Source organism: Sebastes fasciatus, chromosome 14 (assembly GCF_043250625.1).
Source record: "Sebastes fasciatus isolate fSebFas1 chromosome 14, fSebFas1.pri, whole genome shotgun sequence".
In the NCBI taxonomy this organism is placed as follows: domain Eukaryota; kingdom Metazoa; phylum Chordata; class Actinopteri; order Perciformes; family Sebastidae; genus Sebastes; species Sebastes fasciatus.
The window spans coordinates 22846356-22861284 of record NC_133808.1 but is presented as its reverse complement, the minus strand read 5'-3'; the positions used below and the strand labels follow the sequence as shown (position 1 = coordinate 22861284).

Below are 14929 nucleotides of genomic sequence, written 5' to 3'. Positions count from 1 at the left end.
CCCTTCCTCCGTTGCACTACCATGACTGAACCTCTCATGGGCCATCAGCCCCATTGGGTCCAGTTGGTCAAAAATCCAAATTTTTAGTATATGAAGTCACAAAGTATGAAGTCACAAAGTATTTTCTAATGCAAATTCAGTGCAGCCCAACCCACCTCTTTGTACAATTAGTGTATAAAGCTCAGCGGAGGCTTTTGTATTGTTCAGTTGGGAGGGTCGCATCAGCCGCCTGGAGGCTTTCATATGTGTGAGGTACATTGGAACATATGTGTATAATGTGAATTTATGTTCTAATACTGTATGCTAAATGTTCTGCGATTACTGATATCTACATCCTGACATGTCACAGGTGACTGAAAAGATTGTTGTCTGCATCATAATCCAATATCCAAATACGTGATGATATATTCCTCTATGACTGTAATCCATTTAGCTTTATTATTTTGACCAGTGTGGTGAAACACACTGTTGCACGCTGGTATACAGAGATCAGTGTTGCTGAGGATTTTCACAGTTAGAAAATAATTTCAGGTAAACTCAAGATAAGCTTCTCAATGTGTCTCCTCTGTGTTTCACTTTGTGGCACCCATAGCACACAAGAAAGAGATGGAGAACTCAACTGAGATTGTGTCTTTTGTGCTGGCTGCCTATGGTAACATTGGAGAGTTAAAATACCTGTATTTCACCATAATGCTGTTATGGTACCTCTCCATTTGTATGTTCAACACAATTCTTATTGTGGTCATATACATGGACAGAAGGTTGCATGAGCCGATGTATATATTATCATGTAATTTATTCATGAATGAAATAGGTGGCAGCACATCAGTTTATCCTCTTCTGCTCTCACAGATGTTTTCAGATACCCATGAAGTGACCCGGCCATGGTGTTTTCTGCAGATGTGTTGTCTCTACACATGTGTTTCTGTTGAGTTTTGCAGTTTAGCAGCCATGGCGTACGACAGATATGTCTGTATCTGTCATCCTTTACACTACAATGTCATTATGAGCACAGGGAGAGTAGGTGTGATCATTCTAATCTTATGGATGTATTCATTTGTTAACTTTATATTCTCATTTTCATTAGTCATCAAATTGACATTTTGTGGAAATGTCATTGACAAAGTGTTTTGTGACCACCACTTAGTAATTAAACTTGCATGTTCAGTTTCAATACTTCATAGCATATCTGACCTGCTTTTTGCCTTTATGACTATTGTTATCCCATTTAATCTCATTTTAGTTTCTTACTTGAAAATTTTGTCTGTTTGTCTGACTACATCTAAAGAAAACAAGCAAAAAGCCGTCACCACGTGCACACCCCAGATTGTCTCACTGTCAAACTTGTTTGTCGGCTGCTTTTTTCACTTTGTGGATTCCAGGTTTAATGTGGCCCATGTACCGGATAAAGTGCGAATTATTTTATCTGTATATCTCCTCGTTTGCCAACCAATGATCACCCCCTTTATGTATGGACTTAACCTAACGAAAGTAAGACAATCCTGTAAAAGATTTCTGTTTGATAGAAAATAAATATTTGTCTTTGTGTTGCAAGAGTGTGTTTAGAGCAAGGTGGTGGATAAATAATATGTTTGTCTCCAGGTTGTGGTTTAAAATCTATAGACAAAAATAATCTAGAAAGTTGCAAATGTCTTATATTCATGTGTCAACTGTGATATTTGGGAATCTAATCACAGAAAAAAAAAAGGGAAAGGGCCTGACAAAGTACTGTACATGTAACAAACTGAATATACAGTTCACAATCTAGTATAAAGTCAGATCTAGTCAGCTAGTGAACAGCAGGTAATAAGATAGTTGTGGCCACCAGAGGTCAGTATCATCATGACTTCTCCCAGATGTGCTCAAAAACTACAGATGAAGTGATGCAGTGATCAAAAGTGCAAATGCATTTACTTAACTTTTAATGATTTCTCATTACTTTTCACACAACCATCACATAGAAAGAAATATTCATAATTGTGTTCCTAATGAACAGATATATGTTACTTCTGTGTTGGTTCATTCACTGTGTGTAAATAAGCAGAGGTACAAAACGTTTGACTCTATAAATCAGTTTGAAGTAGTGTAGTATTGTGTAAAAAGACACACCAAGTTATGAAGAATCAGATTTTCACAAAGCTTTTTTTATCCAAGGTGTCAGGGAGGGTATTAGGCCTACTATTGGTGTGATCTGAATGAAAATCTATGTCCTGGTTTAAATGACAGGAAAGATGTATTTCATTTTCACCTTGTTTATCACCACTAACTAATTATTAATGTGAACTTATAATTTGATGCACTGCATTGGAAAACATTTAATGTTTTTTTTTTTTCCTATCTCAAGTGAGGACATTTTTGCTATCCAACATAATTTTTTATATAAATACCATTAAAGTGATTTTGATTGTATGAAGAGTTTTGAGGACACAAGACAATTTGGGGCAAGCATTTGCTGTTTTCCAAACTGAAACACAGTGTTTTTTAGGATTCGTATTGCTTTTGTAGTCTCAAAACGGAAGCTTTTGTTTCTAACAATTGATTCAAACAATGGAGAAACACTGCGATGTAAAGTTAATGTAGCAGGATGATTACAGTTTTTCTCAGTCGCTTTGGCTCAATTCTCGAAAGAGAGTTGTTTTTTAAAAAATAAAATCAAATTCCATTCATTCAGCAAATTGCACGTGTTTTGGCATGAGTGCAAAAGAGTAAGAACAATTGTCTACAATTTGCCCAACAACCATTTGCACGTCTTGCTGATCGAAACTGATGAGTTGATTCTCTGTGTAATTGTCATACGATACGATAATACGATAATACTGTATTGTCAGACATGTCTGAAATTTGTTTTAAATCACAGCAGCTCCAACATCACAGAAAGGACAAAGACAAGAAACAAGGATACATACATTTAAACATTACAATCACAGAAGACAATATTTAGGGCCCTTCAACGTACATTTGATCTGGGATTAGGCTCCATAAATAGTTTTAGGATTGACTGGTGTACAAAAGAGTACTTCAGTCTAACCTTATTAAATCGTGGAACCCTGTATCTCCGATTTGATGGTAACAATTCATATTCACTGTCCAAAACATGGTTGGGGTCAGAGACGATGGTGTTAGCCAGACTTAAGATGTTATTATGATGGACTGATTCATAGTTTCTCAAGGGGTTGACCTACAATCTTTGAGCAGATTTTCATTTGGTGAAGCAGTTTTGACTTTAAAGTAGTGGACAAACTCTTGTACCATGTAGTATAACAATACTGTAGAATACTGTTCACAACTTCTAAACAATCTTTCATCGTCTGAGCCATCACATGCTAAATTATCCATTCAATTAACAAAATCTGTAAGACATACAGTACATGTATATCACATAAATATCCATTACAAGGAGTTACACCAAACTACAACAGGTCATTGTTGCAGGGTTTGTTTGGGTTTTTGTGGAATTCATTTTCTGTTCATTGTATATGACTTTACATGAAAGTGAGTTTTCTATTAATAATACATGTTGCACTTTGCTAAACAAATACATTTACTGTATAGAAATGTGCATATCCCTTTTCTATGGACTGCAGTAATGTACAGTATTGACTTAGCCTTGACTTGGACTATTACAGTAACAGACTACTGTACTGTATTTACAGCTTTGGCCAGCAGAGATCAGTAACACACCAGAGTGTAACTGTGTGAGGAGGACTAACCATCATTACTCTGATGTTACATCTCACCGAGCAGCAGTTATCTAACCATCAGCTACAGGCCTGTGTAATGAGAGACTACAGGAGGGTTAAGCTTCTTGTGGCTCCATGGGGAGAGGTCTGATACATGTGTCGGCTGGGCCCTGAACATTAACTTTAGGCCTACAGGGTTGAACATTAAATGTTGTTGTGGAGTTAGAAAGAAGTTAAAGAAGTTATCTTAACGTTAAACTCACCAGACTTCTGTCTTCTGCAGCAGACTGGTCTCTGCTCGAGGTGAGAGGCTAACAGTTAGCAAGACGAGGCTAGCTGCTACTAGCATAGCACTCCACAGAGGGCCTTCTTCTTCTTCTTCTACTACTACTACTACTACTGCTGCTACTTCTTGGTCCTCCTCCTTCTTCTTCTCCTTCTCCTCCTCTTCTTCCTATTCATCCGCCTCCGCCTCTTCTTCTCCTCCTCTTCTTCTTCTTCTTCTCCTCTGCCTCTTCTTCTCCTCCTCTTCTTCTCTTCTTTTTCTTCTTCTTCTCCTCCTCTTCTTCTTCTCCTCTTCTTTTTCTTCTTCTTCTCCTCCTCTTCTTCTTCTCCTCTTCTTTTTCTTCTTCTTCTTCTACTTCTTCTCCTCCTCTTCTTCTTATTCTTCTACTTCTTCTTCTCCTCTTCTTCTTCCTCCGCCTCTTCTTCTCCTCCTCCTCTTCTTCTTATTCTTCTATTTCTTCTTCTCCTCTTCTTCTTCTTCTCCTCCTCCTCCTCTTCCTCTTCCTCCGCCTCTTCTTCTCCTCTTCTTCTTCTTCTTCTCCTCTTCTTCTTCTCCTCCGCCTCTTCTTCTTCTCCTCTTCTTCTTCTTCTCCTCCTCTTCCTCCTCCTCTGCCTCTTCTTCTTCTTCTTCTTCTCCTCCTTCTCCTCTTCCTCCGCCTCTTCTTCTCCTCTTCTTCTTCTTCTTCTTCTTCTTCTCCTCTTCTTCTCCTCCGCCTCTTCTTCTCCTCTTCTTCTTCTTCTTCTTCTTCTCCTCCTCTTCTTCTCCTCCTCTTCCTCCTCCTCTGCCTCTTCTTCTTCTACTTCTTCTTCTCCTCCGCCTCTTCTTCTACTTCTCTTCCGCCTCTTCTTCTTCTCCTCTTCTTCTTCTCATCCTCCTCTTCTCCTCCTCTTCTTCTTCTTCTCCTCCTCCTCTTCTTCTTCTTCTCCTCTTCTTCACCTTCTCTTCTTCTCCTGCTCCTCCTCTTCTTCTTCTCCTCCTCATCTTCTTCTTCTTCCTTTCTTCCTCTTCCTCCTCTTCTCCTCTTCTCCTCCTCTCCTCCTCTCCTCCTCCTCCCCCTCTCCTCCTCTGAGACTGTTATCTAGTGTAATGCTAAGTCGGTGGAGTACTCTTAAGTTGTATTTCAGGGTTCATCTCAGCTGTCTCTACCCCAGCTCGGTTTCCTTCATTTCTACATGTAGTAAATTGAAGGTACTCATCACTGCAGTAGGCCTACTCATTTACATCACCATGTGGTGCTGCTGTTGCATTTTGTTTACAGAACTGGATCATTCATATGTGGTCTACAGTGGAGCAGAGTATTAGCATAAGCAATGAATGTTAATTAATATTAGTAATATAAAAATCACAGGTCTCACAGAGACATTGGTGTTATTTATAAAAATTTAACTTTTGCGTCAAAATCAAGAGATTTCTCCTCATTTTTCTCTAAGAATTAACCACTTGTGTACTTCTATTCGGTTATCTGTAGAGGATGCTGCAGTATCACAAACTAATACAATATGTTCAGAAATGCAACAGAGGTGTGGCAAAATACAAACAGAAAAATCCTGTTGTTTAATGCTGGTATATTTATTCATTTATTAATTTACGTGTTGGTATGCTCAACTTTCAAACACTTAACTTGTATTTAGACATTTTATTTTTGTATTATTTTATTCTGTTATTTCTATTCTGTGTAAATACGTTGAGAAAGCTGCATACAACCGGTGTCAAATTCCATGTATGTATATATGTGGCGAAATGAACCTGAGTCTTTCATCAAGTAAAAGATGTTTAGCAGGTAAACAGCATCACGATTATCCCCTACTTAAGAACTATTCAGAGAGTGATGTTGCCGTTTCAAAGTGCGGTAGTTTTAGTGGGCATGTACAAGCAACACAGACCCAGCACTAAGTGAAGTTAGACACAAATGTACTGTATTCACATTTACACAGAATGATTTGTTTTTGCATGATTAAAGCTGCAGACAAATTCCTTGTATGTGCAGACATACCTTGTCAATAAAGTTGATTCTGAAGACAGTGCAAGCAATGAAGAGCATCAAGTCATTATCAATAACATTAAGGATTATAGGAGTTGTGTTGTTCACTTATTAGCCAAATGCTCTGCTAAGCAGCATCACAATGTTGCCTGTGTGTCACTGCTGAAGTCTACAAAGTCATGTGTCCTGCCTATGAATGAAGAGCATTTTCACTGGCGTGTCATAAGGTTTAGGTGCTAACTAAGTGAAGGCAATAAGGGCCAAACTTGATTTAGGTGGTGCATTATTTAACAATAAATACCATGCATATGTTGACAAAACAATCTGAACTCAAGGTCCACTCACTCTGGGATTGAGTGTTTTGTCAACTGCAGTTTCCAAGGTCAAGAATTTACCGCGACGTTCAACAAGTCCACCTCTGAACACAAAGCACAGGAACCCACGCGTTACAAACCTTATCGATTTTATTCAAACTGTACACGTACAACAGGCTTATCTCATTAAAAAACAAGTGAAAAAGACAAAAATGAGTGTCCCCATAAATACAATATGCCTTTACAAAACAGAGTCTGTGTTTACTTGGTAGGTTGCATATGTTCCAAATAAAAAAAAAAAAAACACTCATATTCCTTCTGAAAACTTAGTACAAGACAAACACATCAGTCTGGTATCACTGACGCTGGCAGATCTCAGCTGCCTGAAGGCAATTACACTGAATACTTTTGCCTTGTTAGGCTAAAACATGGACAGATGACTCATGTGGTGGAGTGTTGACCTGTTTCCTTACTCATACGAATTTTAACCAGGGTCTGAGGTATGTAGTGCATTCACTTGGGAAACTTATAGTACACAAACAGCTTTAACATTATACTAGTGTATATGTTCTTAGTGTTAGTATGTGAGGATCCAGGACACTGCTTTACAGACTAAAAATAACTAGAATACCAGGTTTATAAGGTCATAATGTGGTGAGTTTACCCTCCTTGCTGCAGGGTGTTTCCATTCATCATTCACATGTGATGTATATAGAGAAAATGTGCTATATGACAAGAAACAAAACCTTCTGGCAAACATATGCTGCCTTGCGGCCGACTCGAGGACAAAAACATGCTTTTCTGCTCAGGTTTCCCCACAAGATACCCTCCCGATATTATTATTTAGTCAGACAAAGACAGTGTGGTTTGAATAGTCAGTGTACTGCATGCAACAGAGGATTTCCAATGGGACAAAATCGCTGGTTACTGTTTTACATTGATGCTCTTGTGACCAATAATGTATTCAGCACTGTTATGTGAGGAAATTATTATTATAAATGTAGTGTTTTCTCACTGGAATTGAGTGTTGAGTTTCCAATGAAATTTCAAAAACTACATGTGTTTCAGAAAATAAAACAACAGTACTGAAATACACTTTTGGGTTGTATTATTCTAATGATAGGAGCATTTAGTTTCCTTATATTGTATTAAAAATGTATCTCAAAATATATATTATTATGAACTGGTCACTAGGCAATGTGTAAATTGCTGTATTGTCTCCAGTGATTTTGTCCCAGATAAAACACTCAACCTCTGCTCAACACTGCACAGTCTGCCTCCACTGCTCTCCAAATAAAAAATATTCCCACATGGCTGTGACCTTTGACCTCCTTCGTGGTGTTTCCATGATTTAGAACATGAAACATAAGTCCTGTTTCCAGACGCAGAGAAAATAAATGCGGTTTCTCCATGTTTTTGAAGGCTAAAAATAACAATTCATTAAAACCTCTAAAATGTTCAGTCTGCTGCTAACCATGTAACACTTCAAGTGAAATTATAAGGGATTAAGGCAGATTCAGTTACACTGGGTAGAATACAGGCGTGAATGTGTACAGTCATCATTATCCAGGATAAAATAACATCAAAAATCCTGAGCAACCATTTCCACCCGGTGTGGATTAAATCTGGATCCTTGAAATGGTGCTTTGGATGTCTTAAAAGCTTAAAAGTCTTTTTGATGGGGGGGATCCAACAGTTGAGAGACCACACACAGAGACAAACAATGAGCTGTTGTGTCTTCGTTGCAGAGAGTGGAGGCCTGTGTGTGTGTGTGTGTGTATGTATGTATGTATGTATGTATGTGTGTGTGTGTGGTCTCTTTAACTGTTTGATCCAGGTCATCCTGTGGTGAATCAGTCATTTTTTAACACTTTTAACCTTTAAGATAGCTGTGCAAACCAATACATAACTTCATTCACCTTCGGAGTGAACATTCAAAACAAGAGCAAAAATACTCAACAGTCTGGAAAAAGTTAAAAAATAAAGTAAAAAAAAAAAAAAAATGAAATAAAAGTTTTGATTTCTGGGCAGCCACTTGGCACATAATGGCGTGGAGTCACGAGTTTGATTCTCAGATTAAAAACAGGCGAGATTGTACTCTGCAATATCTAACACACATATTAAAGCATTTCAGTCTTTAGCTAAAAGCAGAGTAACTTAAAAATGTACATGTATAATCCAGGCATTCATGAATTCACAGTCAGAGGGGTGTGGCGGCTGTAGGGATCAAACCTTTGACCTTTTTTTTTTGCTGCAGACAGACGGGCCGCCATCAGTCTTTTCTGCTATGGTGTTTTTTCCACTGAGAAACTCTCACCAGAGTAGACAGGAAGTACATTAAAAATTGTAATATGAAGGATTATAATCAATAATATGTAAGGAAGTTTCATATGAAAAAGTAACCTCACCAGTCTGGCATTGCAGTCCAAGGACCAGTATGGCCATTTTTACACCAGTTCATAATCCAAAAAAGATGCAAAAAGCCAAGGAGTGTGGGATGACAAAAACAAAAAAAAAAGAAATATATAGAAAAATCATCCAGCTATAGATTGGTTGTGTGTCCAAAAGCCTGAATTGCTGTCACAACCCTGAAAATTATTAAAAATATGTCCAAAAATAGTATTAAAAAATGAAAGCTATTTGACCTCATTTACATGGTTATTTAAAGGTCCCATATCGTGCTCATTTTCAGGTTCATACTTGTATTTTGTGTTTCTACTAGAACATGTTTACATGCTGTAATGTTAAAAAAAAACTTTATTTTCCTCATACTGTCTGCCTGAATATACCTGTATTCACCCTCCTGTCTGAAACGCTCCGTTTTAGTGCATTTCAATGGAATTGCAACGGAATTGCGTTGCTAGGCAACAGTTTGGGTCCATGTTTACATCCTGTCAGCTGATGTTATTAACATACACTGCAACCGGATATAAAATGGGACACGTTTAGAATGTTTACGTTTAAAACCCTGTAATGGTCTAAAGGTTGTATATTTGTGACCTCCTTCGTGGTGTTTCCATGATTTAGAACATGAAACATAAGTCCTGTATCCAGACGCAGAGAAAATTAATGCGTTTTCGCCATGTTTTTGAAGGCTAAAAATAACAATTCATTAAAACCTCTAAAATGTTCAGTCTGCTGCTAACCATGTAACACTTCAAGTGAAACTATAAGGGATTAAGGCAGATTCAGTTACACTGGGTAGAATACAGGCGTGAATGTGTAAAGTCATCATTATCCAGGATAAAATAACATCAAAAATCCTGTATCTTGTGTAATGGTCTAAATGCTGTATATTTGTGACATCACAAATGGACAGAAATCCTATAACGGCTTGTTTTCAAACGTACAATTTCTAAATACGGGCTGTGTGTATTTCTCCGTATACTGAGCGTTTTGATAGTTTAACAGTATTTATATCGCACTTTAACCTGCTTTATAATATAAAAAAACCTGAAAATCTCACTTTTTTTTCTTTCTTTTTTTTTTACAATATGGGACCTTTAAATCTTTTTTCTTTCCTACCAAAACTTTACACTGTTGTCTCTCCATGGTTACCGTTGCTAAGGCGCTTGTAGAACCTCCGCCACGACTGAAGCGTCTTCCCGGACCAGACCCAGAAACCGGACGTGATCCCGACTATCATGGTCATCAGGTATTTGATCATGAACACGGTGAAGTCCGGGGTCATGGGGGCGAAGTTGTGCACCGGGCATGGGACGGCGAACCGCTTGCAGGTCTGCATGTGCCAGGTCCGCTGCCAGTGCTCCCTGAAGGCCTGCTCGTAGAAGTAACAAGCGATCACAATAGTAGCCGGTACCGTGTAGAGGACAGAGAACACACCGATCCGCACCATCAGCTTCTCCAGCTTCTCCGTCTTGGTGCCGTCGTGTTTCATGATGGTGCGGATCCGAAAGAGGCTCACGAAGCCAGCAAGCAAAAAGGAGGTGCCGATGAACAAGTAGACGAACAGAGGAGCCAACACGAAGCCTCTGAGTGCGTCAACATTGAAGATGCCAACAAAGCACACACCTGTGAGGACGTCTCCATCCACCTGGCCCATGGCGAGGATGGTGATGGTTTTAATAGCTGGGACTGCCCAGGCTGCCAAGTGGAAGTACTGGGAGTTAGCTTCAATCGCCTCATGGCCCCACTTCATGCCTGCAGAGAGGAACCAAGTGAGGGATAAAATCACCCACCAGATGGAGCTGGCCATACCAAAAAAGTACAGCACCATGAAGAGGATGGTGCAGCCTTCTTTTTTAGTCCCCTGAGCTACAGTCCTGTAGCCATCCTCTTTGAATTTATCCACACACACTACTTTGTCCTCCAGGAAGAACCCAGCAGCATAAGCAACAGCCACCATGAAATAACACCCAGATAGGAAGATGATTGGCCTCTCTGGGTATCGGAACCGCCTCATGTCCACTAGGTATGTGAGCACAGTGAATAAGGTGCTCACACAGCAAAGGATGGACCAGATCCCGACCCATAAACGTCCGAATTTCACCTCATCCTCACGGAAATACATGATGCCTGTTGGTTTTGTGGGCTCACATGGAGCTCCACAGTCGTTCACACCCATGAATTTGTACCCCAGATAGGTAGGCACCTCCAGCTGGAGAGGGCAGGAGAACTGGTGGTTCTGGTTGTGCTTGGGCTGGTTCGGGTTGAGGTTGGGTTTGCCCATGTTTGGTGGGAGGGTGAGATGTTCTGGTGAATATGGAGATGATGACGAAGCAGGGCTGCTTGGTTCGGATGTGTTCTGACCCACGCAGATCTCTCCAGCACCGTGCACTGGAAACGCCTCACATCTGAGCCTCTCTGGCCACTGGAACCCGAACTTATTCATGAGGGCTTCACATCCTTGGCGTGCTCTCTCACATAAGGACCGACACGGTGGGATTGCTTGCTCCAGAACCGTGCAGACCGGTGCATACATGGAGCACAGGAAGAACTTTAAATCTGCACTGCATTGGACCTTAACAAGAGGGTAGAACTGGTGCACTTCTAGTCCGGCGTCCTCCTGGTTCGTGTGGCCCAGCAGGTTCGGCATGATGGTCTGGTTGTAGGCGATGTCGGTGCACAGAGGGATGGAGATGGGCTGGCAGAAGCCGTGTTCTGGCACCGATATCCCGCTTTCACTGTTGTAATGTTGAGCAAAAGAAGTGGAGAGCAGCCACATGATCCGCAGCAACACAGTGGTGGACCTGCAGGCCGCCATAGTTGAGGAGGAGGAGGAGGAGGGGAAAACTTTGATCCAAGTACTTTGAAAACGGGTTAAAAAACTATAAAAATCTACATTAATTGTGTCGCCACTTATCTTGTAGTCCGAGTACTTCGAGGTGCAATCAATTAACCGTGTTTTTCCCACGTGTTTTAATGATTAATCCAACAGAAACGTGACTTCTTCTTCATGGTCTTTTGTAAACTGACTCCTCCAAGAAGCAGCACTCTTCCACTCTGTCTCTCTCCTTCTCTCTCGGGATAAAAACACTTTAAAGTCCCATTTTTCTCGACGTAATTCAACAGCAAGTTATCCCAGCTCGTTTAGCACGTACGTAGTTACTTTAACGCAAAAAAGACGCGTTTAAAAGTAAAGAAAAAGGCTCATATTTCCATGGTTTTTGTCCGACTTGACTTCGACGCGGAGCGGCGGTTCACTGAGCGGTTGGAAGTCCAGAGAGCTCCGTGCAGATTCCACCGGTTTCAAGGCGCCCCCTCCTCCATTCCTCCATTCACAAGACCCCCACCGACACCGACACCCAGGACGAGGGGCGCCTTGAAACCGACGGCCGCGTCTCAGCCAATCACATTGTTTGTTTTCCTACAGGACTCCTTCTTGATTGGCCTCTACTCTCTATGGATGGAAGGGAAATGTGTTACAGTGATTACATTACACCAGATATTATACAATAAATAATACATTTGCTAATAATATATTATAATATAATATATATTTATAATATATATATATTATATTATATACATATATAATGTATATGATATAATATATATTTATTTATGATATAATATAATATATATATTTATAATATAATAATATATTTTTTACAGATTAGGTTTTCAAAACAATTTGCCTTTTGTTGCTTTTTTTTTAATAGAGCTCTTGCATTTCATAGATGATGCATACAATTCAAACTTTATTGCAAAATATATTACTTATAATACATTACAATACAGGAAGCACTATAAAAAGTCATGATTCAAATATATTAAAGCATCTTGCACAAGCAATTTATAAGCCTATTTTCTTGCATTTATGGTTACAGTATGTCTATTGTATGTGTACTTTTTTCTCAAACTGAGCTGCCTATGGATGCAAAATTAATTTCACTGCAAACTGACCATAAAGTTGTATCGTATCATATTGTATTGTAAAACACTTCGCCTTTTGTCGTTTTTTTAAAAGAGCTTTTAAATTTCATAGATGATGCATACAATGTATAAGCTTATTTTCTTGCAATAACTCTCTAATAGTTTCTGTCTCAACCATTCACTCTGTTCTTGCTCCTGCAATAATCTTGCACATGTTGAATTTTGCACAACTACATTTGCACATTTACTACCTCAATCATTTTTTATTTAAGAACAAACATAGTATCTTGCACATTTTGCTAAAGTTGTTAGTATCTTGCACACTTTGCTAATATAAAGTATGTTATTCTATGTTTATAATTTAGAGTTTTATGCTAGTTGTAGTAGTCGGGTATATTTCTATGAATCTCTAATGTTGATATGTACATCTTATTTACTGTTGTCTGGATAACCTGATGCTGTAACACAATTTTCCAATTTGGGATCAATAAAGTATATCTATCCTATAAAAGAGCAACATACAAATTAAAATAGTGAAACCCATAAAACAGAATAAAAAATAGAATCAGGTGAAATCAGGGAAGGCAGTGCGATAAAAGTCCATTTTGAGTTTAGATTTAAAAGAAGCAACTGACTCAGTCTGTCTTATTTAAGAAGGGATGTTATTTTTTGTTTAAATGAAGCTGAAAGTACAGTGTTTAAAAATGTATTGAAAGTAAAAATCTGCTAATGTAGAAAATACTCCGAAATTTACTGTGTTACTTTTGTTGAGATAATAACAGCACACAGTATATATTCTTATAGGAAATGTTGGAAATTGCAAATAAAGCACATAAACAAAGTCTCTATGAATTGCTGACCATATCTAATATGTTTTCAACAATTCAAATGTTAATAAAGTTGAATGCAAAGACAGTTAAATCTGATTATCAGGCATACAAACACAGTAATGTAAGATGCATCTTTGCAGACCAACTGTTCAGTTTCTAATGCCTGTACTAAATCTGCATGTTCTAATAAAGCAGCAGGATAAAGTACATTATTCCATAACTTGATTTTCTTCCCTATTCTATAGTGCTTCATCTTCTTTATAAGCAACCACACCCTATAGCACATGAGGAGTTCTCTGTTCACGACAGAAAGTTTACATCTGTTTAAGTTTGAAGCTTTTTCCCATCTACACTATTTTAGTGTGCAGCTGTGAAGTTGAGCTCTCTCCATCTCTTCACACACACAGTCATTCACTGTGTGCAGGACATGTAAACACATTGCAGTGCAGTGAGTGAGCAAACCATGAAAAAAAACTAAATGGATTCCAGCGTCTTAACCACTCGACCACAGCAAGCACCGCAAGAACCTGTTGCTGTTTACTGCTTAAAGGGTTTCACTGCAAACAATCAGATGCAGCTCCTGAGCTGATCTGTATCATTGTGGGAATTAACATCAACAACAGTCGAGGCGGCAGTAAATTGGATTGACAGCATGATCGATCTGCCCCAAAGGCGAGCGAGTGTGGGAGGTTCCTTGCTGCATTTGGTGTGTTTCTACCCAGAGTGGGATAAAAGAGGGTGGGGGTTGGTCGGGGTGGGGGAAGGGACAGGAAGAAGAGAGAAGGTCGAAGAGGGCAGGGGGAGAAAGAGAAGGAGAGGGAGCAGGAAGAGAAGCTGAACCAAAAGGAAAAGTCAGTATAAGTTCCCCGCTGTAAACTGGCCTATTAAATAGAAGTTAGATAGAAATAGGCCACTAGGCCAATCTGGATTTTTGACCCACCGCAGACTGATTCTCATCTTGAAACTGATTCAGGCAAAATGTTATCTCCTATTCCTAAAGAATCTTTGTCCTGCCTGTGACACACTTCACCAACATAATACAACTGAAAAGACTGGAAAAGTGGGTTGGACTTTCTAAAGATGGTCCCACGGGACAGGGACTACTTTGTCTCATTCAGCAACTACAGTCCCGTAAAGATTCTCCTCACAACTACATTGAACAAATGAGAGGCTAAAGTTACGAGCAGGGCAGCTAAACAATTAGGTGAAACTCACTCTAAAGCTCCGTAAGGTCGAGAGGAGCTGCAGATTCAGGTGATAATTCTCTGTAGGTTCATTACTGCGGCTAACCCCTTTCATGGTACACATTGTTTCACATTGACATTTGATGCGTTGTTATTAGAAAAAGTCCTGTCTACTCTTTTCCTTTATTTGTCCAGCTTTGTTGGGCTTGTCCCTAGCTGTTATTTTTTTTATATTTCTGTGTAAATATGTTTGGAGAGATACAATAAAACCGGAGTCAAATTCCTTGTATGCATTGGTGCCTTCAAATGAAACTCCTG

General features: G+C 39.2%; 2 protein-coding genes across 2 annotated transcripts; one reads left to right on the top strand and one right to left on the bottom strand.

Moving 5' to 3' along the window:
- The first annotated feature begins 477 nt into the window (after positions 1-477).
- LOC141782888 (olfactory receptor 7G1-like) lies at positions 478-1533 on the top strand. Its single transcript, XM_074659728.1, has one exon. The coding sequence runs from the start codon at positions 607-609 to the stop codon at positions 1531-1533; it is 927 nt and encodes a 308-aa protein (XP_074515829.1). The 5' UTR covers positions 478-606.
- Positions 1534-6393: 4860 nt separating this feature from the next.
- On the bottom strand, positions 6394-12188 carry LOC141782887 (frizzled-7-like). The gene has a single exon (XM_074659727.1). It carries the CDS (start codon positions 11483-11485, stop codon positions 9794-9796), a length of 1692 nt encoding a protein of 563 aa, XP_074515828.1. The 5' UTR covers positions 11486-12188; the 3' UTR covers positions 6394-9793.
- Between the last annotated feature and the right edge of the window lie 2741 nt (positions 12189-14929).